This window comes from Delphinapterus leucas, chromosome 14 (assembly GCF_059928025.1).
Source record: "Delphinapterus leucas isolate spDelLeu-1000000601 "Yukka" chromosome 14, BTC_Dleu_Yukka2, whole genome shotgun sequence".
NCBI lineage: Eukaryota > Metazoa > Chordata > Mammalia > Artiodactyla > Monodontidae > Delphinapterus > Delphinapterus leucas.
The window spans coordinates 89,016,518-89,041,285 of record NC_143142.1 but is presented as its reverse complement, the minus strand read 5'-3'; the positions used below and the strand labels follow the sequence as shown (position 1 = coordinate 89,041,285).

Genomic DNA, 24,768 nt, shown 5'->3' with positions numbered 1-24,768 from the left:
GGCAAAAACAAAACAAAGCAAAACATCCATCCGTACGTACGTACATACCGATAAGTAAGTAAAGGAAAATACAATAAAATGGAAAAGGAAGCACAGTCGTGCCGTCCTGCCTGACTCAGCGTCAGCACGTACAGTCCTAACAAGCCGAGTAACCCCGAGAGCAGACACTGGTGTTGGCAGCTGCCCTCGGCCCACGCCCTGCACACACGTGAGGTCACGCGGGGTCCAGTTCTCACCACGACCTGCCTCTGAACACTCGAAACCCTGGGGCTGCGAACACACCGTGCAGCTGGACACCGAGCACGGGGCCGCCATCGGTGGACAGCACGCTGCTCCTGGCCGTGTCCCATCCTGGGTCCACACACAGCAGCCCTCCAGACGTGAGCGGGGACTCAGGGAGAAGAGCCCCACCGCAGGCTCCTGGGCCGCTGCGACCACACCTGGGCACGAACCACCACCTACAACAGGCACTGCACTCCATGAAGGGGAAGAGTTACACCTGCCCAAATGGTAACTGAATCGCAAAAAACGATAAAAATCGAGGGCACCGCGAACGTAATATTCTAAACAACCTGTAACGTGCTTTGTATGTTTCAGAAACAGGACAGTGACCTTTGCCCTCTCAGGACCACCCAGACCGATGTCTTTAGGTCTCTTACCCCCTTCACTATTGCCTTGAAAATGACACCCACACACCATGGTCCGTAACAACACTGGGAAGATACAACAGAATAACAACAGTGCACTGATCAACACGGAAGGTGTCTGGCGCTTGGAAGGTGTCTGGCACTCGCGGGGCAGCGCACAGGCCCCCCCTCACCTGGACAACCCCCCCGCCTCCCAGCCCCTCCCCTGCACCTGAGCCCCCCTCCGCTCCTGGGCCCCCGACTGCCCCCCTTCCTCTCGCAGGCCCCCTCACCTGGGCCCCCGGCCGTCTGCTGCATTCCTCTCGGTGGGTGGCGCTGACCTGAGCGTGGGCCCCCTCGGGGCCCCCAGGGCCTCGGGCTGCCCGGGCCTCGGTCCCCGCTGCCGGTCCTCCCGATCTCCTGGCTGCTTCTTCTCGCTGTCACTGTCATCGCTGCCCTCTCCTAGGATGTCATCCACCTAACGAAGGACCAAGAGTCAGCACCAGATCACCTTTCTGAAGAATCCATGCAACGGCCCCTCCCTCGGGAGTGACACCACCGCAGACTTCTGCACGGGCCCCGCTTCCCGTGACTAGGCACGCAGGACACCCCGTAAAGCTCCAACACAGGGCCTGCCGCGAGACGGATGCTTACGACCAGCACCAAGGAGCGTGGACAAGGCCCACGGGGTGCACGACGGGAGGCAGAGGTGGCCTGGGCTGTCCCTCCTCCGCACCCACCTCGCCGGGTCCTGGGACCCACGCGGCCGCGTGTGGGGTGCCTGCCCGTCTGTCTTCTCTGACAGACCTCAGGCTTAACTGTTCACAGACACGGCAAGGGAGGGGGGTTGGGGGGCAGGGGGCAGGACCCCGACGACACCTGACGCCCACGACAGCGGACAGGGCGCTGGAAAGGGGAAGGCAGCGGTGAGAGGAGGCCGGGCCCATGTTTCCTGAACACGGACCCGCCAGCACCTTTTCCAGGAAGGAGCAGAGACCCCGTGTCCCATCAGCTAGCATAACTACGTTCTTATGGCCTTAGAGCGGGGTCATTACTTAACAAGTTTGATCTGTGAAGCTGCTTCACGTGTGCGAAGCGACAAGCGGTTTACTCACCGGGCTCTGCCCCCGTGAGCTCCCAGCCAGAGCTCCCAAACCCCTGGAGTCTCCTGGACGAGGGAGCACCTTTGCTCTAATGAGGCGACCGTGGTGGACTCTGGGGTGGGGCTGGTCACCCAGAAGCACCAGCGGATGAGCGGCCTGGACCTTACCACCCCACCCCGCCCCCAGGGAGCCTCCCTAGGAACCCCCGAGGCACAGGGCTCGGGGGCTTCTGGCCAGGACCCTCCCGACCTCACCCGTGTGCCCTTCACCCGCCACCAGTCAGGCCTCGACCGCGTGCCCGATTCTGCGTTTCCCAAGTTCTCAGCTGCCCTGGCAGGGGCGTGGGAACCGACAGGCGGCTGGCTGGCCAGAAGGACGCGCGACAACCCAGGACCCCCCATTTACGACTGCATCTGGCGTCGGGGAGTCCCGTGGGCCGTGCGCGTCCTGTGCTTCTCGACTGCTGGCTGCGGCTGCGGGTGAAGGTCTCAGGGCGAAGCCAGGTGGGCACTGCCACACCCCCGGTCAACCAAGCAAGAGCGACTGTGCACCAAACGCTCAGGGAACGACCCCCTGCGGCTCCAGCACAGCGAGGCTGGAACCCAGCTAACAGCCAGCACTCGAGGGCCGCGCGGCATATGCGAGACAGAGGGCGGCCGGCGGGGGGGTGGGGGGGGACGAGGGCTGCGCCCATGCGGGCTCTTGGGCTTTTGGAGCTTTAAACTACGGGGCGGGACGGCTACTTTATCAAGCTCAGAAAACACGCCAAGGAAGGAAGGCTGTTAGGTGGACTTCACTCACGGGAACTCTGACTTCTTCCAGCAAACCACCCACTTCTAACTGAGCCCTGAGTCAGGGAGGCTCCCGTGGGGCCCAGAACCCAGGACGACCAGGGGATGCCCCTTCGGCACCCCTCCCACGCCCGCAGCACCCTCCTGGGTGTGTGCCCTGCACACTTGCTGCTCCCCGTGGCTCTACTGGGCCCGCTTCCCTGTGAGAGTCGTGGACTCGCAGTGCGTGGCAGGGACACCTCGGGGAAGGCACCGCAAACGGGACAGAACGGGTTCCAACCCTCTGATTAAATTCGAGGGCGGGGGGGACACCCCCTCTACAGAGCAGCGATCACCAGCCACACCCTGAGCGCTCAGGCCAAGGCTGACGTCTTTGAACCACTGTATCCAATTTCAAGTCTATCAACACGCAGTCTAGGGAGGAACGATGCGCAGGGACCTAAGTTAAAATACGGAAACATTTTAATTGACAGTTAAAGTGTTGGCTTTATCGTCAGGGGTCACAAGATCTTCACACGTAATATATCCTCTCAGGTTAAACTAAAGGCACCTAACAAAAAGCATCTAATTGTATTAATTCTAACAGGTTACTGGCACTTACACTTCACCGGTATATTTAGATGGCTGTACTTCATTTTGATAAGCAAACCTCCTCTTGTCAAATTTTGCTCTGAAAATACTTCAGGTCTTTAACTCTGCATCCCATCTTCGCAGGGGAAAAGAAAGAACTAAAAGAAGCCAATCATTTAAAATCTGCCCGAAGCACGCAATCCCAGCAGCTCAGAGACTGCGGGGCGACCCCAGCCTGGGCCGCGTGCCGGGCTCCCCACAAAGGGCTCGCGGCTCGGTGGCATTAGCACCAGGCCTGGCGGACAGCGCGGGCTCATCCCGCAGGAGGTCTGGTCTCATTTAACCCTGCTTGGTGTGCTCCCCCCGGCTTCCCTCACATAAAGTTCTGTATGAGGACAACTTTGCACTTCCTGAAAAACAGGGATCTGTAATGAACCATTTACTTTGTAAATGTTGTTTTAAAAATGCTCGTGTAAATATTTTAAAATCTTAATTAAGGGAAAATCTAAAAACAAGTATGTGAAGAGAAATACAAAATTCACTTTTTCCTCAAGTACTGAAATCTCTCAAAGGGCAAGCACGAATGACATCAAATGCTCTTGGGAATGTTTCCATCCATCGACTTGGAAGATGCAAGTCATGAAGACTTAGTAAAACTCATCTCAGCTTCTGACCCGTGGAAGCGAGGCAGACGAGAGAGAAACAGAAGAAATGGAAACAGCAAGTCCAGGCCAAGAACGGCCAGAGGGGACACGGCCTCGTCCCAGCCCTGGTCCCAGCACTATCTTCTCACCATTCTGTTACTTTGCCTGCAGGGGGAGGGAACCTGATGCGGCGAGGGCCGCGCGCAGTGCACGAGTGAGCTACTCTAAGCAACTAACAGCACTGCCTGTGAAGAGGACACGCCTCCGAGGACCGCGTGCGTGAATTCTAAGCTCTGGTCTCAGGCAACGCTCTTCCGGTGAGGTAGAAATGATACCACCTGAAGGGTCTTTAGACCGACACCAACGTACTTCTCTCTTGGCCAGAAGAACAAACGTCCTGGTCATTCCCCTTAATATGCTGCATTCTCACGAAATAAAACCGAAAGCACTACTGGGCCTATTGAACTTAACTTTCTCTGACGACGCTCCCGTGGAAAAGGACCAGAAGGCGGCCGTGCACACACCCACGTGGTTGACCCTCGTCTAGACTCCACGCTTCAGGGGGACGCCACCAGAGTCCGCTGTCCCCTCGGCAGCAGCGGAGGGGACGCGCTCCTGGGGCCCACAGAGCCCTGCGTTCCGCAGGAAGCGCCCCGGTGGCCGGGCCCGACGGTCCCCGCGCGCTTGGCACCCACCTGCCCCCCACGGGCCGGCCCAGCAGAGGCTATGGAACAGGCCCTCTGGGAAGTGAGAGCCAGGCCAGGACGTGCCTCTACCTCAGCGTCGGCACTACCGTGCTGTTTCCACGCGTGCGTTATCTTCAATCTCAAGTGTTTCTCCTGAAGCCCAACGTGCGGTACCTCAAAACACTGGAGTCCGTGACAGCGACTGTGGGGCTGCCTACCTCCTGACACCCAGATGGCATGGCACGGTGGTAAGACACGCTGACTTTGGGAGCCTGTTCCCCACACTGACCCTGACGGCCCGCCCGGGAGCGCCCGCCCTGCCTCAGGCTCGGGTACAGTCCCGGGAAGAGAACCGACCTCACACGGGTGTCGAGGCTGACCGGGCTGCACAGAAACAGGACCACAGGGCGAGCCCAGCCAAGCAAAAGGGCCGAAGACAAAAGGAGGAGAAGATTCAGGTGGTCGTGAAAACAAACCATTAAACCTCTGCTCCTAACTCACGCAGTAAGAACACCCAGTGCCCGAGAAACGCGTGCTCTGGCCTCGCATCAGCTCAGCTTAGCCCACACGTGGGGGAGGAGGGCAAGCGGGCGTCAACCCCGACCCCCAACCCGTGACCATCTGAGTCCCGCTGGGCCGGCCTTTCCCACAGCCTGCTTCCATCCCAGGGGAGAAGGAGCCTGGATGTCGTGACCACCTTTGAAGAAATTCCACAACTGGCCAAACTAGTCTATGCCATCAAAGGCAGTAAATTGAAGTCTTCTGCCAAATCTGAGGTTTTCAGCCATTATCTCCCCAAGTATTTTTCCTGCACCGATCTCTCCCTCTTATCAGCTCAGACGACACAAACATTCAACTTCTGATTTGACCCCGGTGTCCCTGAGACTCTGACCCCCCTGCCCGGTCTGTTTTCCTGTTGTTCCTCAGGGTGATTCCTATAACCCTGTCTTCAAGTTCACGTAATCTTTCCTCGACACTCCCGTCACCAGGGGTCCTCCTGGTGAATTTCAGGGCGTCTGCCTGAGTGTGTGTCCAGTCCTGATGCTTCCGTGTGGTTCTTCTTCGTGGTCTGCACTCTCTTCAAGGCTGTGCCTCTCCCAATGGCCACGGCCACGCCCGCTGCCGTGGTGCTGGTCTGATGACCCCAACGCCTGGGCTACCCGGGTAGGCGTCTGCTGTCACTCTCCTGGGAATCGCCCGTTCCTGTGTTCGCGGGTTGAGTAACTGTTAGATCGTGTGCTGGACATCCTGAATATCATGTCCTGGTAGAAGCTCTGGAGAACAGGGTTTCGTGTTTTAGCAGGTGACCAGCCCAGTCAGGCTAAGATGGAAAGATCTGTCCTGCCGGCCGTGGACTGCAACGTGAGTTTCACGCCTCTGCAGTGCTGTCCGCCCCACACCCAGCACGACTGGGATCGACTTCTAACAAACAGTCGAAGACAAAAAAAGTGGGAGGAGCAGAAACAGAGCCGGAAGCCAAGGCAGCACACGGGACACGCGCACACCGGCACACGCGGGCCACCGCAGAGCGAGAGTAGCGCAGGAAGGTAGCAGAGGAGGGAGGTGTGCCGTGCGCTCAGAGCGCCCGCAGGCATGAGATGCAGCCGCGTCAAGTGCGCCAGAGGAAGAGTCCAACCCTGCACTGGCCGGGGGGTGCGGCACACGGGCGCCGTCCACACGCGCCCGCATCTGCTCCCCCGACGCGTGCGCCGCCTGTGCATCGTGCTAACTGTGCACCTCCAGCTGAGCAGACGCCGCACGGCAGGCGCCGTGAGAACTTCCCACGCTTTTCTTGTGCATCTGCTGGTAACAAAAACACGTGCTGACGGAACTGATCACCAGCAAAAACGTGCTGTGAGAAGACGCCACCGACTCTGGGAAAGGACAGCTTTATGGCAACCACGCAGAATGCAAGGCCACCTCAATCCTAAGAATCATCATAATTTGCGCAAAGAATCACAAATGTGCTAACGGCCCTGACTTTCGAACACAAACTCAAAACGCTGCTGGACCATGCCTGCTCCAGCCTCCCAACTCCCTGACGCTGGCTCTTCAAGTAGCTTCTGGGATCAGCTGGCTTCTTCTCAATGTTTTGAAGCTCGTGGAAAATGTTCCTATCTTATTCAGAACATAATCCTCACAAGACAGCGTTTGCCGCCAGCACAGAGCGGACCCGCCGTCAGGGGTGGGATGAGCAACTCTGCAGATCTCCCTGGGGAAACAGCCCCGTGATACACGCAGCAAAATGGACCACGGTAGTGAGGGCACTACCCACGTGTGCAACGGTGGCCTCTCGGGGTCAAGGGACCACCTTCGGGCACGCTGGTTACTGCGTATCAAAGGCTTTAACCCACCAGATAGCAGACCTGCGCCTGAGGTCTCAATTTCTCCAGTGAAACGTGTTAATGTCCACAGGTGGGAAATGAGACAGGATTTCCTCGCTGTGCTGACGGATGGTGCTCGCTGGTCCAAACAGACAAAGCGTGCCCTCAAACTATCAAATAAAGTCAACAATCTCCTCCTTGACAGAGGCTACCGCGGAGCTGAAAGGGAACCGCTGCCCAAAGTCCGCACGCGGGCTGCGCGCGCAGAGGCCACGCCCTTACCGCTTCTGCCTGAACCACGGCAGACGGGGAGCTGCTGAGCCTCTACTCAGCAAACAGCTTTTTCACGTGAACCAAAATACACAAATACAACCATCTGGCATCAACAAGACGAAGACAGCGGTGATCACACCAGACGTGCGTATACTTTTGCCTCTTTGAAAAAAGCAACGAGGAGGTTCTGCTCAGATTCTGGGTCTGCAAAGATGCTCATCTGAAACGCCAGCCTGCACGTGGCGTGTTACAAGGACAGCGGCATTCCTAATCAGGTTTAGGTGCAGGCTGCGAGTACAGAACACCTTGGTGCTGGTGAGATGTACCTTCTGGTGAGAGGAGCTGACCCTGGAAATGAAGGGTTCCGGGCGGCTGGGGGCTGGGAGAGGCGTCTGTGCTTGGGGACGCCCTGGCTGTGGAGCGCCCAGACATGGTCCTCAAAGTGTAGAGCAGACAAGCACCTGTCGCTGCCAATCCGGGGCCACCTGAAGAGCCCCCTCTGGTGGAGTAAACTACAACTACAACAGGCTCAGAGCCACCGCCCAGATGAGCACACAGCACCCTCTTCAGTAGTCCTGTTCCCCTGAACTTTAAGGAGAGGGAACACCTCTCTGGCCTCAGCCGCCTGCTGCGGCCCCACGGGGGCCTCCGCCCTTCGTGCGACCCTGGAGACCACAGCCTGGCCATCTCTGGGCAGAGCTGCAGGTGGTGGACAGGGTCTCTGCCCAGCTCTGTCCGGCCTCAAATCCTAAAGCCCCACACAGCCCCCGCCCTGCCACGCAGGGAAGATGGAGAGCCGGGCGCCCGCTCCCCTGGTCATCTGGCGCCTGGCACTGACCGAGCAGTCTCTCTGGGGCCCAGATGTCACCGGGAATCGAGCAGGACCCCCTGAGCACCGCTGGACACCAACCCCTGGTTCCCTCATTTATAAAACGACAGTCATGTTTGCTGGAATCCCAAGTCCAGGATTTCTCTCTCCTTCAAAACCTTTCTTCCCGAAGAGCCAAAACGAAGGTTTTAAGGCTAATTTTCATTTCTGAAAGAAAAGCCAGGTTTCAGAGTGATGGGAAGTGTATTTAACACTGTTATTTCATGTTAAGATTTCGACACCCTTTGATGTGCAACAAACAAGTAGCAAAATCGTTGCCACTGCTTGACAAACTGAACCGTGTCTCTGCAGGTGCCCAGCAGCAAAGCCGCCCCGTCCACCTGGGAGGACTGGGGCGAGGGGGTGGGCAGGAGGAGAGAAGTGAGTGTCCAGCTGTCCCCTGCCAACCCCCAGCAGGGAGCGTCCCTCACGTAGAACAAGGAACATCCCCGATCAAGAAGACAGGCTTACGGCTAAAAAAATTCTTCTAGGAGAAAACATTTTTATGAACAAACCCCAGCAGTGTACTGGCTAAATGCTCAAAAAGGCAGAAAACGAACGGCAAACAGAGAAATTCGGCACATCTCAAAGCAGGTTTAAGCGTCACGGGATAAATGATCATCTGAAGATGGTCTGAGCTGCTGGTAGGATTCTATACTGAACATAACATTCTTCTGCTACCGCTGGAAGGAAGCTGAAATGCATCTCTGTCCTCAGGGCTCTCCCTGGCGTCCGCGATGGTCCGAGGACGACTTCTGTCTGCGCAGTACGAGTGGCTGAGTGGCTGCGGGAGCTGTCTGTCTCTAAGGCGCAGATCCGAGGGCCGGAGGAGTGTCGGCCCTGATCCGGGCCCAGCTCCGTTTAGTGGGATGTGAGGTGTGGTGTCCACAACGGTGCCTGTGTAGAATAGCAGCCCCAGAGCCATGCTGCCCAAGCCACCTTCCACAGGCTGGGGCTTTCTCTGAGGGGCCTGACCTAGGATGGACGAGGCACAGGCCCTGGGGCAGGCACGGGACACAGGGCGAGAGGGACAAAGGGCAGGCTTACAGGCGCTCCCACTGCTTCCCTCGTGGGCCAGAGACAAACAGCTGACTTGCAAAATTATCTACAGTTCAGTTTTGTTCTGGTCCTAAGGAGAATCCCCTCTGTATTTAATCTTCACTTCAAAAGGGATTCTGGGTCCTATTATCATTATTCCCACAATTAAGCATTTGGAAGAAAAACACCACTTCTACCCACATTGCCTGAAACCTGTTAGTGGTGAAACAGCCAATTCCCAGTCACGACCTGGGTGTGTTTCAAAACCTACATGCAACCTGAGAGGGCAGAGGGTGTCTCGACCTGGGTCCTGGGGACGCGGGGGCCGCCCGGGCACTGAAGGCTGCTTGGTGGCTCCCCTGGAGCCCACCCACTCGACGCCAGGAGCCCCCTCATTAGCGACAACGCCAGACACCGCCGTGGGCCCCAGGGTGGAAGGGGGAGGTCAGGCCCGTCAGTGCAGAAACCTGCCTTCTATGTTGCCAATACACCAACTGGTCACTTCCTGCTGTCGTTACCTCCTCTCCCACACGTCCCTGGAGACCAGAAGGCCAGGTGAGGCCACACGTGAGGCGTGTGCTGCGGCCGGGCCGGGGCTCACCTCTTTATCCATACTCTCTAAGTCCTCCTTACACAGCGTGTACAGTGGCATGGTCTCCGACATGCTGGGCTGCCGCTTCCTTCTAGAAGGACCAGGCTGCTCTCCATCCTGATTGGCTGGCAAGTCTTCAGCAAACATCTGCTGGTGATGTGGCTGGACCGCTCTGAAAGGGATTTCACAGGCCCCGTATGAGGAAAGTTGGTCTGAAGTCACCTTTCCAGCCCTGAATCAGATTCCCGATTCTTGGGATAGGTAAAGACACAGACACACACACACACAGACACACACACACACACACACACACAATATCTCAGCTGTGGAAACACACGCTGTCTCGTGGACGGTACCTACTCAGGCTTGATATGGGTTTGTTTATGAAACCAAATCCCTGAGTCCAGCCAGGCTGTGGGCCGGTCAGGCTCACCCTTCTTCGGGCTAAAAGTGAACACTTAGCTCCTCCCATCAACAAACCGCACTGTCCGAGCATCCGCCTGGCGGGACTCATTTGAGAACAGAGGGCAAAGGTGCAGAGAGACGGTGAACACTTGCTCAGAAACCAGCCGCAGTGCTATTTATGCTCCAAGTAAGATCAAGCAGCTGTAAGATTGCGAGAAACCAACCATTTCTGTATCATCCGGGCTACAAAGTAGAGATAACGTGATAGACAATTTAAGACACAGAGTGGTGCCCTGGGTCGTAGTGAAAGTCCGTCTGTCCACAGAGGACAGGAACATGCAAGGTCATGTGTGTGGTTTTATTAAACTATTAAACATCAACACTGCATGAGGAACCAACCTTCTGTTCCCAGAACGCTTCTGTCCTGGAGCCGAGCCCCAGGCTGGCGTGACAGTGACTGTCCTCTGAGCTACCCTCTCCGTTCCACCTGGAACAGACAGACCCCAGAGCACCCCTGTCCCCCGCACACGCTCTCATCCCGTGTCAGGTTCCCAACACGGGTCAGTGCCCGTGACGGCCTCAGAACTTAAGGGGCTTCGTGAAGCAGGCGGCCGTGCCTTCCTCTGGAGCTGGCCGTGGGCACCTCACGGCCACCAGGAAACTGAAGACGACATAGCAAAACCTTGTTACTCTGAAGAAAAGTGGTGGTAATAATAAGTCTGAATCACAAAACTGAAAGGAAGCAACTGTACTGGGCTAACCACATACTACCTGATGTGGTTAAGATCTCTGACCCAGAAACATGAAGGACCATCTAGAAACCGCTGACCCCTGCTTCTTCCGAAGTCAGACTCTGTCCCCAGCCTCTCGATGGCCCGCCCGCCTTGCCCGCCTCCACGTATCCATGCGGCTTAAGAGCTTCCTGTCCTGTCTTCTGACCTGGGCATCAGGCTGCACTTCAGCCCACATCCACTTACCGTCACCCCACCACTCAGAGCTCCTCTTACGAATATGGAAAACGGCAGAAGTACCTTTTTACTAGCACAGCCTCCCTTCAGACCCAGAACGGGGAAGGGGAGAACAAGTGCACCCCCTACGGAAGGCTCATGGGCCCAGGGGCCGACTGGTCCTCAAGGCAGTGGGGTGTGGGCTCAGCCTGAGCTGCGCACAAGCACCTGAAAAGGCAGGATGTTCTTCCACGTGGAAGATGCTGAAAATCGGCCACCACGCTGGGGGCTCCTGAGAACCCGCTCAGGGCAGTCGCAAGATCCTCCCTCTTCTAGAGACACTCCGGGCGAGGCCAGAACTCCCTCCGGCGTCCCCACCGGATGGCAGGTCACACCAGGTGGACCAGGAGGCAGGTGGGAACCCCGTCTTCCGCTAAGCCAGAGAGATTTGCAGAAATGCAAACAGATTCCCTGTGGCTTCTGAATCGGCTCCGCACGCACAGCCCGAGCCCCAGGCCCCACAGTGGCTTCTCTGGCGCTTCCTGCTGCTCATCCCGGGAACCGGCAACTGGACACGCCCACGGGCAGGCCCGGCTCACGAGCAGCCGCAGCCACCAGCACAGGACTGGACAGCAACCCCGCCTGCTGCCTCCCCTCGCCCCACTGCGCGGGGGCGTCACGGAGCCGGCGGCAGAGTCGCGGGCAGAGCAGAGGTTTCTCACTTGGAGGAAGCTCCTGATCAGTTTTCTTTCTATGGGTCATGTTTCCGCTGTCAAGTGTGTGGACTCTGCCTGGTCCGAGATCCTAGTTCTACATTTTCTAAGCAGGTCCGTGACGCGCTGCAGTGTCAGTGGAGCCCACCCACCTGCGAAAACCGGGAGGCGTCAGACTGTCGTGGACCCCGCGCCAAGGCTGCCCGGCAGTAACAGTGACCCCCAGGCCGGCGTCAGCGGAGGCCGAGTGGGACCCTGGACTTTTTTTGCCCCTGCCCGGCAGGGGTGAGGAGGTGTCTTATAAGTTCTGCTGTGGGAGCACGGCCTGCGAAAGCCAGCTAAACAGAAGGTTTCAGCAAGGTCCAGACTCTCAGAAAGAGACCTGTCTCCAGGTTTCAACTGAAAACCACCTGTCACACCAAGAGCCAGGAAGATCTCCAACTGACTGAAAAAAGACCATCAGGAGATGTCAACTGAGGTGAGAGAAATGACAGAACTGTCTGACAAAGATTCCAAAGTATCCTCAATAAAAAGAAATGCTTCAATAAGCAATTACAAGCACGCTTGAAATAAATGAAAGAAACAAAGAGCCTCAGGAACGAAATAGAAGATAAAGAGAAGAACCAAATGGAAATTTTAGAAGTGAAAACAAACGAAAACATGCATTGGGTGGGCTCAGTATCGCGACGGAGGGGACAGAGGGAAGGAAATCTGAATCTGAAGACACCCTAGAAAGTACTCCATGTAAACGACAGGAAACAGACTGAAGAGGAAAAACGCACACAGCCTCAGGCCCACGTGACGACAGTGAGAGCCCACGATCATGTCACTGCTGGTGCCCCAGAAGGAGAGGAGAAACACGCAGAGCTAAAAAAGTACTTGAGGAATAATGGCCGGAAACAATGCCCCAAATTTGGCAAAAACGACGTGAAACTTTCAGATTCGAGACTCTTAAGTGAATCCGCAACAGGATAAACGCCCACATCCATATTAAGACACATCACCATCAAATCTGCAATTCAAGACAAGGAAAAAAAATCTCGAGAGCAGTGAGAGAAATGCTACTCCAGTTACAAGGGAAATACGACTCAAGTAACACGCAAAAGAAGAAAAACTGCGTGAGCTTGAGGTCAACACATAGAAAGCGATGAAGAAATTCAACAGCCATTCACGGTGAAACACAGGGAAGACAGGAGGAATCCAAGGAGGAGCAGCTACAGAAACTCGCAGCCGACACCACGTGTGACGGTGAGAGGCTCAACGTTTCCCCCCTCAGACTAGGAAAAAGGCAAAAATGCCCACCAACCACTGGAAGAGACAGAGAACCCAGGAACGGACCCACAGGAATACGGTCCCCTGAGTCCAACAAAGGTGCAGAACAAGCCCATGGAGGAAAGAGGGCCTTGCCCACAAACGGCCCCACCCTCAAACCTCTCACGTTAGGCCAAAACTCACTCGAAACAGATCACGGACTTAAATACAATACGTGAAACTACCAGGATCCAGGCCAGGCAGGGGCCACAGACCTGACACCGAAGCATGACTCACGGAAAGACAACCAGTCAGAGAACCTCCCCCAAACGGGAAACGTCTGTTCTGCCAACGACTCTGTTAAGAGGGTGGAAGGCATCCCCAGAGCACGAGAAGCTTCCACAAGGCTCGCAACTGACACAGGACAAGGACCCGAGACACCCTAAGGGCCTCGAATGCACGGGCAGGCGACGGGACATCTCGCTGAGGAGACTCCACAGGGGCAAAGGGCCGAGAGAAAGGGTGAGCACGAAACCACACGTCCCACAGCCTCAGGGAGGCTCAAATGGAAACGGGGGCACCAGATGCAGAGAAACAATGTCCCCCACCCGCTGGTGGGGACGTAAAAGGTACCACCACTGCAGGGAAGAGCTGGACGGCTTCTTGTAAAACTAAACACACTCGCTGCACAACTCAGCAGTCCCACTCCCGGGCGCTGACTCAGGAGAAGCAGAGACGCACACAGACGTTCACAACAGCAGCGGCCGTATCGGTAACACTCCAGAGCCGGACACACCCCGGATGACCTCCGGCGGGCGAACGCCACAGAAGCCGCGGTACCTCTTTCCACGAAACACTCCTCAGCAGTGGACACGGCCACATCGGGGCAGGACCTCCAGGGAGCCGTGCTGAGTGGGGCTGCACACCGTGTGAGTCCAATTACTCCGTGTTTCCGGGATGACGGGAGTACAGGGACAGAGGCAGACCAGTGGTGGCCGGGTTAGGCTTGGGGGTGGGGCTGGGAGGGCTGGAGATGGGCCGGGGGTGCCCTGGTGGGGCTGGATGCTACGTCTGGACCAGGCCAGTGCTGGCGTCCCGGCTCGAGACTGGCTGCACCCTACGGCCAGTTCTGTGAGATGACGCCAATGGGGGAAGCGGGTTAACGGTCCCTGGGATCTCTGTTATTTCTGACAACTGCCTGTGAGTCTACGATTGTCTCAAAATAAAACCTTTACTGAAGAAAACAAAACGTTCACAACTTATAGCACACGACAAACCAAGGGTAAATGAAAAGGAATTCGGAATTGCAGAGGCTGTCCGTGCAGGGAGATACGTTTCAGTGCATGATGTTGGGAAGCCCGGGGCCACTCGCGGCCCGCTGTCTCCGTGAGGGGTGCTGCCCCCCGACCCTGCACCTCTCACCCTCAGACACACCCGAGGTCGTCGCCTGTGGGAGGCCCAGTTTGGGCCTCACCGGAGAGAGAGGGCGGCCGTGCGCCTTGAGACCGATCAAGGAGGAAGGAGAGGGAGGGGCCGGTCCTGCCGGGCGGGACACAAATCCCAACAAATCTTTGGCAAAGTAACAAACAACTGCCCCCATTTATTAAAGTCAAGGACACCCACGACCTTTAACCTAGTGACCCTGCTCTGGAAGTAACTCCACGGGCGTACAGGCAGCACTGAGATCACAATGCACCTTCTCAAGTAATTAAATATCATGTTGTCGGAAGAAAATCAGAGCTTAATCAGCGACGATGCTTTTAGAACAAAATAATCCACCAACCAATAGCCCAACTGAAACTGGCCTAAACCCCGGGCGTCTGTCTACATCTGGAGCCCAGCTGCAGGGTCAACTGACACCCCGCTGGCCTCCAGGGGCCCCTCGTCCACATCCACTCTGCTGGCGTCAACCGGGCTCATGTCGGCCCCTGCGGCCTGTTGCCGAGGCCACAGGGTAGGGAATCGGGCGAGTCCCTCCCTGCCCACTGTATTGAGCACTCTGGTGGAGCCACGCGGTCAGCGCAGGCCTGCCAGGCCACCAGAGCAGGAGAAATCCACCGCCACACGTGAGCCGCTAACAGCAAAGGTGGCTCTCTGGATGGGCCCGGGGCTCCAGAAAGGAGGGGACCCGGAAGCAAGACCACGTGCGTTCAGCAGAAGCACAAGCGTTTCAAAGCAGAGGCCACTCCTCAAAAACAAAGCAAAGCTTCAGGTCCCTCACTTTCACCTCGGAGTGCTAAGGTGTTTACGGGGTGCTCTGTAAGGTCCCCAACTCAGCTGATTTCCAGTCAACAGGCAGAGAGGAAACAGACACCCGTGGAGACACGTGTGGAAACCACTGGCCACGTTCCCCCCGGGCAGTGCCTTCCTCCCCGACCTGGGTCTCCCTCTATGTTCCTATTTCCCAACTGCCATGGCCACCAGTGTGACCTGTGACCTGAGGGCCGGGGCTACAGAGCAGAGCTGCTCCCAACTGGCCCTTCTGGGGGTGGCAGCGGGGACGGACCCGAAGGGCAAGGCAGGAGGGTCAGGTCCAGCCGCCTGAGGCCACCCCTTGGCACCGAGCAAAGGTGGGGCGTTTGCAGGTCCAGGCTGAGCCACGGACTTGTCTGCCCCAGTCCCGGGACCCGAGACAGGATGGAAGAACATGCAGAAAGGCCCGACGTGGGCATGGGTGAGGACTGTGCCCCCGGCCCGACCCCACAGGCACCCCACTCTGCTGCCTGCTGGCTAAGCCCTGCGAGGACACCTTTGCGTGCGGGGCGCGCGTACCTGAAGGAGGAGAGCTCCGCGTGCACCGGCAGGGAGCCAGGGGGCCCGGGGCCCGCAGCACCATGGCGGATGAGCTTGCCCGTGCTGGCGTTGTAGATCCGAACTTCAGGGCCAGGAGGGGCCTTGGGATGCACGGGTGTTGGATGAAACAGGGTGGCTGGAAGCAGGCCCTGCCTGTCGGGAAAGGCGGCTGGGCTGTCCTCGCTGGAGGGTAGGCAAGAACGAGGGCGGTGAGGAGAGGCCGGAACAGATCGGGACCCCCCGCGCCTCCCTCCCGCCAGGACTGTGGATCCGCGCGTGAAGTCGTGGTTCTCCGTTAAGCCTGGGGTTCGACCTCGGCTACGGACACAAGGCCCCTTGGAGAGCGCGGGCTGCACCGCTATCTCTCTGACACTGTTTCCGGCTTCACCTCTAAACACAGCACCTGCTCTGACAGAGCCGGTGCGCTGTCCGTGCTGCCTGGCTCTGCCCACGGGCCCTCTGCACCCATCCCTCGTCCTGGCCACCCCCTCCCTCCACGCTGGACTCTGTAAAGACCCTGTGACTCGATGGGACCACGTCCCAGCTGTGAAAGAAACAGCCGCAAACTAGGATTCATTGCTTAAAGCTGACTTGTGTCTTAGGAGAAGCACTTCCGCTTCTCCTCCAGGTGACACTGGTCAGAGGTACTCTTTGTGACAGTCTGCGCGGCGGGGGCGGCGGCATCTCCCAAGCGGGAGCAGCGGCGTCTCCCAAGCGGGAGCAGCGGCTGTGTGGGCTCCAGCGCGGACCCTCCCTCTGAGCCACCAGCCACCCCCCGCGGGCGCCCACCTCTGGGATTTGGCCGGGTCACCACGTAGCGGGAACAGCCGCTCCTCCACCTTGTCCCAGCGCTCCAGGCAGCTCCACAGCCAGTCGGGGTTGACCACGTGCAGCTGCCCAGAATCCTGGGCCTGGCGCACCTTCTCCGTGCCTGCGGGCACATGCACTCTGCTCGGAGCCGCCGCGGGCCACTGGTCCGCCGTCAGGGCTTGGGGCGGCGGGGACAGCAGGGGCCCTGGAGGGAACAGCCCTCAGAGCAGGGCCCACCGTGTGATGGCTCCTGAAGGGCCCCGTTTCTCTACATCGGCACCCACCCCAGAGCCTCGAGCCCGGGGCCTCGGGGAGCAGTGACACCTGGGTGCCGCCGCAGCGCGGACCGTGGAGGCAGCCGGTTCGGAGGGGGAGCCGGAGCCCCACCCGGAGGCGGTCGGGGCCGGGGCAGGAGGGCGTGACTCACCGGCCCGCGCGGCGATCAGGTGGGTGGCCCGGTCGGGGTTGCCGGGCTCCAGCACCAGCTGGGTGACGATCCTGGCGCCCAGGGCCGTGGCGTGGTAGTGCTCCCGCGTCTTCTCGATGGGGAAGTTCGTGGGGTGCAGCCCACTGAAGATGATTGCGACGTCGGCCAGCACCCTGCCGCGCAGCTCGGGGACGATCTTCCGGATGTCGGGGGCGTCCTGGGTCTCCCCGCGGAGAAAGCAGTCATACCTGGCATAGTAGGTGGCATGCACGCGGGCGAGGATCTCCTCCAGGTGGACCAGGTGGTCGTCGGCGTCGGCGTCCTCCTCCTCCTCCTCCTCCTCCGCACTCTGGTCCAGGGACTCGCCCACCGTGATGCCTGACTGCTCGCTGTTCTGGGACTCTGTCTCGGCCTCCCTCCTGTCGGCACAGCCGCTGCCCAGCCCGCAGAGGCCGTCCCGCTCGCCCTCCCCCTGCACGGCCGCCTGGACGCCGGGCCCGGGCTCCATGCACAGACTGGTGCCCGAGGCGCCGCCCTGGGCCACGATGTCCCCAGCATGGCGGGTGGCCGCAGGCTTTCTCCGGGTCCTCTTCTCCCCACTCTCCCCATCAGAGGGGATGGGGGACGGCCGGCCCTCGGACTCGCTGTTGCTCCCGCTGTCACTGGGGACATCTGGGTCCGGGTCAGGGCCCACCGGACCCAGCACGGGCCTCTTCTCTGGCGGCGTCCGCCCGTGCTGCTGGGTGCCCGCCAGGGGCCCCCGGCCGTCAGCAGAGGGGGCGCAGGTGGCGGGCCGAGCGCCCCTCTCCTCCTCCTGCCCGGGACAGGGCCAGCCCCCGCGAGGGCCTGCGCCCCCGTTGAGCTCCCGCGTGGGCTTCCCGAGGCCGTTGCTCTGCTCGACCCCGGACACCTGCCTTCCTTCCTCGGGATCCTTGACGAATGGAGGCTGCTCCGTGGCGTCGGCACCTTTAGGAGAAGGACTAACTGCACGTGTGCATGTGAGACAAGGTCACCGTTACCTAACATTTAAGAGGAAACCCCCTGTGGAAACAAACTCCATCCACCTGCCCCCAGCTGCTAGCTGGAGGCACCTCTGGCCAGGGAGCGGCACCCTCAGCCGGGAAGGGCTGGAGGGTGAGTATCTCAGGTTTGCGGGCCTCACCCGGTCACCTCGTTTTGGGTTCCACAGTGGTACGAGATGTGCAGAACATGCTTGGTTCCCAGGCTGTGGTCAGATCGGGCCCAGCTCGAGCTGGGCTGTGCAGCCTCGCCCCCGAGGGTGCCCTGGGGTCTCACTCCCCTGCCTACACCTCAAAGTTCTACTTCAGTGACTACAGCAATAACTGTGTGCCTCAAAATGGGTTATTTAAAAGCTAAAGATCATCAGAAACACTTCAAACCAAAACTTTAAAATTTTTTCAGACTCTGGGTTCCAGCTCGCCTGGGAGGTTCCCTGCAGGCTCTGGGCCGGGGCCCGGCACCAACCACCCACGGGCTGGAGCCTCACACACTAAACTCCCAGTGTCATGCTTGTCTTTCAAGGAAAGCCGGGATGAAAGGTAGTATTCAGATGCATTAAATTAAATAGTATTCTTTAATCTTTACTCAACGGGAAAAATGTTTAGGCTGGTACTAGTAAAAGAAAAAAACAAAACCTAAACTGAAACCAAATAATACCACGTTTTTCAGCATAATATAAATAAACCCCACAATCTCTATGACTACTGAAATATAAATAATGACCCAAACCAAACTGAATCCTGAATTAACAGCAGCCACAACAGAGACAGGACAGAGCCGGTGCTATCTGACAGCCAGGAGGGGCCACACCCACCTCTCCTCCTCGCCTGGGGCTCCCGGGACCCGGATGGGGCATTGATGTCACCTATGCCCTGGAAGTACACATATTTCTTCACAGTTATCAGGTTGGGGGCAAACTTCCACACGTCTTCTCGGTCATCGATGATGCAAACCATGGAGTCTCCACAAGGAAAAAGATTTCTAGAAGTAAAAATGCAGCGGAACTACTAACACAATTTACAAAAGGTCATCATCGATCGAATGTCAAGGCCATCTTTTATGTGAAACCAGCAGAGAGCGCATTAATCAGAACCAGATGCAAACTGCACTGAAGGGCTTCTGTTTAGCTCACATTTAAAAAAGTTTCCGGAGTTACACTTTTCTCCAGTGTCTGACACTCCTTAAGGCAGGAGTCATGGCAAATTCTTCAAAGGGCCAGAGAGTGAAGGGTTTACTGTTTGGGGCCATGGAAAGCCCTCACCCAGGGGAAGCTGGCACAGACCAATGGGCCTGGCCACATCCCAACACGGCTTTATTTACAAACACAGGTAATCGGCCTGTGCCAGGTAAGAGCTATCAGTTACAGGCAGGAGGGCAAGGCCTTCCTCAAATCTCGGCTGGGGCACCTACATGATGCCAAGTCCAGAAAGTGACTGTTGTATTCCCGAAAGCTACGAGGATATATGGGTGGAGGAAGAATGTTAACAAGGGTCCAAAAAGCCACCTTATGGACACAGGCCTGCTCTGTGGTCTTTTCACTTGATTTCTGCCCACAACACTTAGATTCAGACAGACAGGCGCAAGGATGCAAAATTCAGACGGATGAGTGCTTCCTGCCTGTTTTCTAGGATCGAGAAACAAACCCAGGAGAAACGCATGTCATTGTTCAGGTTTTCTAGCTGCTACTAAAGGCTACAACTAGTCAGAAAAAAACGTTCATGTGTCCAGAATTGTCTTCGGTGAGTCTGTTTTCCATAGGCGAAACATAAGCGGTAGCTAAAATGACCTACACAGTTAATGCCTTTAGCACATTTAATTCCAGACGAGGGAGGTGAAAACCACACCAAATCAAGACCAGGGAACAGAGCCAAGTGCCGCCCCCGGAGCTGCCATGGAGCCCCTCCCCTCTGACACGCTCAGCCTCGGGTAGGTTTTCCCCCGAACCAGTCATCACACCCTCCCTCAATTTCCTTCGTCCTCGTATCTGCTCGTCCGGATGCCTAACCAGTAAACACGAGAACTGTTTCTGAAACAAGTACTCTGATTCTCCTCTTGTATCCCACAGACGTGAACAGGTCTCAGTCTGTGTGGATACCCTAAATCTGAAACACGAAATGCTAGCTAAGGGTGGCCAACGCCAGCCAAAAGGCCACTGAGGCCACAGCTGTTACTGTCCAAGTCTTAAGAATCAACAGCCATGAAGAAAGTGATACCTGACACAGGACACAATGGGGGGAGGCGACCTTTCTGGGTAGCAGTGGGGAAATTCCTTGTAGAGTGAGCAGGAAATTCCCAAGAATATAAATCAGCTCTCGGGGGGGATGGGAGGGAGCCCCGGTGTAAGAGCACACAGACCCGGATCGGGAGGGGCACACGGGGACGGAAGCACGTGGAAGCAGGCCGAGCGCCAGTGCAGAGCAGCACGACTTAAGATCTGATAACTGACTGTGCGCTGCACAGCACGCAGGTCTTAAGGAAACAGAAGCCCGAGGTGCCAACACCCCCTAAAACTTCCGACTAGGCCAAACAGCCCCCTCGCCCTCTGGGGAGGCTCTGGGGGCTGGGCCGCCCAGACCATCTCTCCACGCATCCCCCAGGCCCTGGTCTCACTCCTCCCCCGACACCCATGTCGCCCCGGGCTCTGCCCCGAGTACCCCAGGAGCCACCACTGCCTGGACATTCAAGGAGAGCAGGGAAGGGAGGGGTCTGGTTAGAAGACAGCAGACTCGCTACGTGCCAGAAAGTGGACGCTGGTAACCGGGAGAATAAATACAGAACGATTGGGCTGATGCTCAAAACGCAGACTTTACGACGGAAACTGAACGGTGACCTCAGATGTGCACAGCCAGGTACATACCTAAGGTTCCCCGTTTTGGAAAACGGGTCAATACATTCGTCCCTCGATAATATTCGATGTGAAAAAAGCTTCTTCTCAGGATCTAAGAAGCCTTTGAAAAGAAAACAGGACAAGGTCAGGTGTCTGCGATGCACTGACGTCCTTTCCTACGCGCGGTGATGTGCAGACAGAGCACCAGCAGCGAGCACTTTCCTCTTCCAGGTGAGACTGTCACCCTCTTACAGCTCCTTCACCTCTGATCTTTTTTTTTTTTTTTTTTGCAGTACGCAGGCCTCTCACTGTTGTGGCCTCTCCCATTGCAGAGCACAGGCTCCAGACGCACAGGCTCAGCGGCCATGGCTCACGGGCCCAGCCGCTCCGCGGCATGTGGGATCTTCCCGGACCGGGGCACGAACCCATGTCCCCTGCATTGGCAGGCGTACTCTCAACCACTGCGCCACCAGGGAAGCCCTCCTTCCCTCTAATCTTAACGCAGGTAAGGGCTTTGGTCCAGGAAATGTTGACTGAATCTCACATCACCTGGAATCTTGCTGGGACAGCAGATGGGATGAACAAAGTTCAGTGTTACCCGGAAGCTCAGAGCCGCAGGTAATTAGCACCACGTCTGCCCACCTCGCAGGGGACTCGGAGTGGCATCAGGGAGGAGCCCGTCGCCGACAGAAGTGGCGCCAAACAGTAGTTCAAATGCTGGTTTGGCTTTGTCACCTCCCTGACCTTCGTGTTCGCAAAGCAAAGGGGAGGGCAGGGTGTTCGGGCAGCACTCCTAAACTCACACCGTGACAGGAGAACCCGTGTTTCCTCAAGCCTTTCTTTACATGGATGAGGAGGCACCTTCATAACCTCGCGTGCGTCCTCTCCCACACGGCCCGCCCATAGCTGCCTCCCTCGGTGACAGGACCCTTGACATTGCAGGTTTGACATCCACACCTTACTATTTCCTACTACTGACGGAGACGGACGCGTCACCGGTCGCTAGGCCTGCAGCCTGAGGTCCTCCTCTGGGCGGAGCCGTGTGCCCCTCCTGAGGGCCCCTGTGCAGTGGGGTGGCAGCCGCCCGGTGCTCAGGGCCTCGAGGTCACTGAGTCATCAGTGCTTCATCGACAGACAACGCCCATCTCGCAGGAGAAACACACACTACCGTTTTACTATGTAAAGAACTTGTATGAACGCTGAAGCCTCTCAGTGGCTAAATCTAAAACACTAAGTATCAGAGCCTCTACAATAAATGAAAAGCACGCAAAACGCTTAACATTTCTGCCCCAATGGAAGCGTTTCTATCCTCGCTACACCGAAAGTACACATTTTGTGAAAACAGTAAAGTTGACAGGAAGAGGAAGTTACGAAAACCATCACTGTTAAAACCGCTGTCAGGCCTCCGCACGCGTGGCCTCTGCTTGTCATCCGCAAATGATCAGACTGACACGGCCGGTCAGCCGACTCCTTCCAGCTGAAGGCACTGTGGCCACTAAGCTCAAATCCACGTGCCCCCGAAGGCCTCGCAGCTCCCAGAGCTACGTGGGGCACCAGCCCTGGGGGCCACGTGCTTCCTCCCGGGCCCTCTCTGCAGGTGAACCGTGGTCGCTCTCAACGCCCTCACTGGGGTGGCCGAACCACCTCGGGTCCCCTGGTCGAGGTACTGCTTGGAGGGTCTCTGCACCCACTGTCGCTGGGATACTGCCTGCGGTTTCCTCGTGACGGCCTCGTCTGGACTTGCTGCAACGTGGGATCCTACGGCACACGGCACAGCCTGAGATGGGGCGAGCCCTGTTCTCAGGAACCTCAGGAAGCGGCGATGGCCACAGGCCCTGGGGGGCGGGGGCGGGGCGGCAGGCTGAGCAGGGATGTCCCCCCGGGACCTTCGCTGGTGCTCTCCGTGCCTCACTAACTGACACCTAGCGAGGCCAGGTTCCAGAGGTGATGGCCTCAAGGAGAGGCCTGAGACCGCACCTGAAGACGTCACTTGCTATTCCCACGTGGGGTGTGGCTTACTCAGCGGTGTGAGAACTCTGCAAAGGAGTTGCGTCAGTCTCCAAACCACGCTCCCGCGGAGCCGCAGAGCAGCCATACACTGAAGGTGAACACGCTGAATGTTAGTTACAAGATGGATTAACTAATAACGCTGCCTCTGTGTTTGTGACTAACATTTCCTACAAAGGCACCAAATGTTAAAGGGGAATTTAAAATGTATTTCTCCACTGACAAGACCAAGACCCATCTGCAAAGGCGTTTGCATTTAAAAGTACTTAGTTTAACGTACCTGTAACTAATCCTTAGGAGCTGTGACATACTGCGGGTGCCAATGTCCAATGATGGGCCCCAGTGGGCTAGAGCCCAAATGTGCCTACGCAGGGGAAGCTGGTGCCCTTCACCCCGTCCCCAGCCAGAGCTGGGGGCCGGGGGCTCCGGTGTCCATGCACGAGAGCAGCCAGCACAGAACCGCAAGCCCGAACTAGGACAGCAGGTTAATACATCATCACGCTGCTCCCTTCCAAGTAAGAGAGACTGTTCTGTCTGCGCTGAAAGTGCTAACTGCAGACAAACCCAAGCAACATGGCTCCAGAGCTATTTCCAAACGGATTAACATTTTTTAACAGAACCCTCATAGCGAGAGTTTCTACTTTTCCACATATATGTGGTCCTGACCAACTTCCAAAGAGGCCCGTGGCGTGCAGCTGACCGGAGTGATGGCAGCCTGCCCTCTGCACTGGAGCGCGTCTGTCACGGCCCGTGGGCCCGGCAGAGCAGGGAGGTTCTCGTCCGCCCGCAGCCTGTGGACCGACTTAACTGGGCCCCCACCTGCCAGCTGGGAGGCTGAAACTGAGTTTGGAGACCTTCCTGATCTTTCCCCTTCATCTTCAAGAAACATCGAGAAAAAGAGAGAAGCCAAAGGTTAAGTGTCCAGTGAGGGGACTGAACCCCGCAGCCCGCTCACCTGCGATCGTGTGTGCGTACAGCCGGCTGCCGAACGTGAAGACGTGAAGCTCGTACAGCTTGGCGATCTTCTCCAGGAACCCCTTGCAGTGCGGACGCAGACGGGTGTGCAGCATCGGCTCGCCCCGGCCCAGCTGGAAGTGGAATATGCCCTGCAGAGAACAGGCCCAGTCATAGGGTGGGAGCCGCCGGTCAGGGGGTTGGAGCCGCCGTGAAGGCTTGGCCCTGCGGCTGACATGTGACACATGACAGCTGCACGGGTCACCTGCGGGAGTTGATGTGCAGCGAACCACGCCCACTCCACAGAAACGCTCTCCTTTCTCATGCTCTATGGCGGAGGGGGGCTCCACCTTCCCTGCTGCGGTAACCACCTACGGTAAGCGCCCAGGACAAGCATGGAGCTACCCAGAATGACCAGGTAACTACCTACCTGGGATAACTTCCTGTTATGACTATGGTAACTCGGCTGTCCGAGGGCTTCACTAAAAGGCTATCAGGACACCGGTGGACGCTTACACACCCTGACCGTCTTGCCAACACTGTTTCTCTGATCACGGACAAAGTGAGCACCCCTGAGAGAGTCACTGCACATAGCAGCAAGCAGCAGAGCTGCTGCGGGCCGCTTAGAACCCATCTCCAGGGGCCTCTACTGACAGTGTCTCCCAGCGCTAGTGATGATCGCAAACCAAGGGTCCCACATCACTCAGTCTAACTCATGGACGGTTTAAGATGCAACTTTACTACCTTACAAATGAAACACAGAAGCTGAAACAGTATTCGCAGACGTCTTTAGGAGACAGACAACCTGCTTACACGTGGTTAACATGCACGCACGTCCACTCTCCTCAGGGAGTTAAACTTTGATCCTTTCAATCCTCTTTGTCATTCATTTTCTCAGTAGTAATAAACTAAAAAGAAAGGAAACAACCTGAGGCCTATTTAATTTTTTGCTAGCTCTAAATTCGTCACACCCCTCGTGATGGGGCTGTTCTGGCAAAGCATCTGGGAGTGTGAAATGGTATAAAACACCTTCCACCATACTCAACAGCTAAAACGTCCAGAAGCTACAATAGAAACATCCTTAAAATCCCAAGTTAGG

At 57.2% G+C, this 24,768-nt stretch overlaps 1 protein-coding gene across 14 annotated transcripts in view; it reads right to left on the bottom strand.

Moving 5' to 3' along the window:
• Positions 1-24,768, bottom strand: part of CTDP1 (CTD phosphatase 1) — a 41,617-nt gene that overhangs the window by 7,398 nt on the left and 9,451 nt on the right. For 3 of the 14 annotated variants that reach the window (XM_022559948.3, XM_022559950.3, XM_089895364.1), the window contains 8 exons: positions 23,671-23,821; positions 20,739-20,829; positions 18,696-18,862; positions 16,862-17,845; positions 16,414-16,639; positions 15,604-15,807; positions 9,525-9,687; positions 920-1,104 (listed from right to left, as the gene is read on the bottom strand). In XM_022559948.3, coding sequence (XP_022415656.2) covers positions 920-1,104; positions 9,525-9,687; positions 15,604-15,807; positions 16,414-16,639; positions 16,862-17,845; positions 18,696-18,862; positions 20,739-20,829; positions 23,671-23,821 — 2,171 coding nt within the window. The other 11 variants (XM_022559952.3, XM_022559953.3, XM_089895358.1 and 8 more) reach the window with 9 other exon arrangements.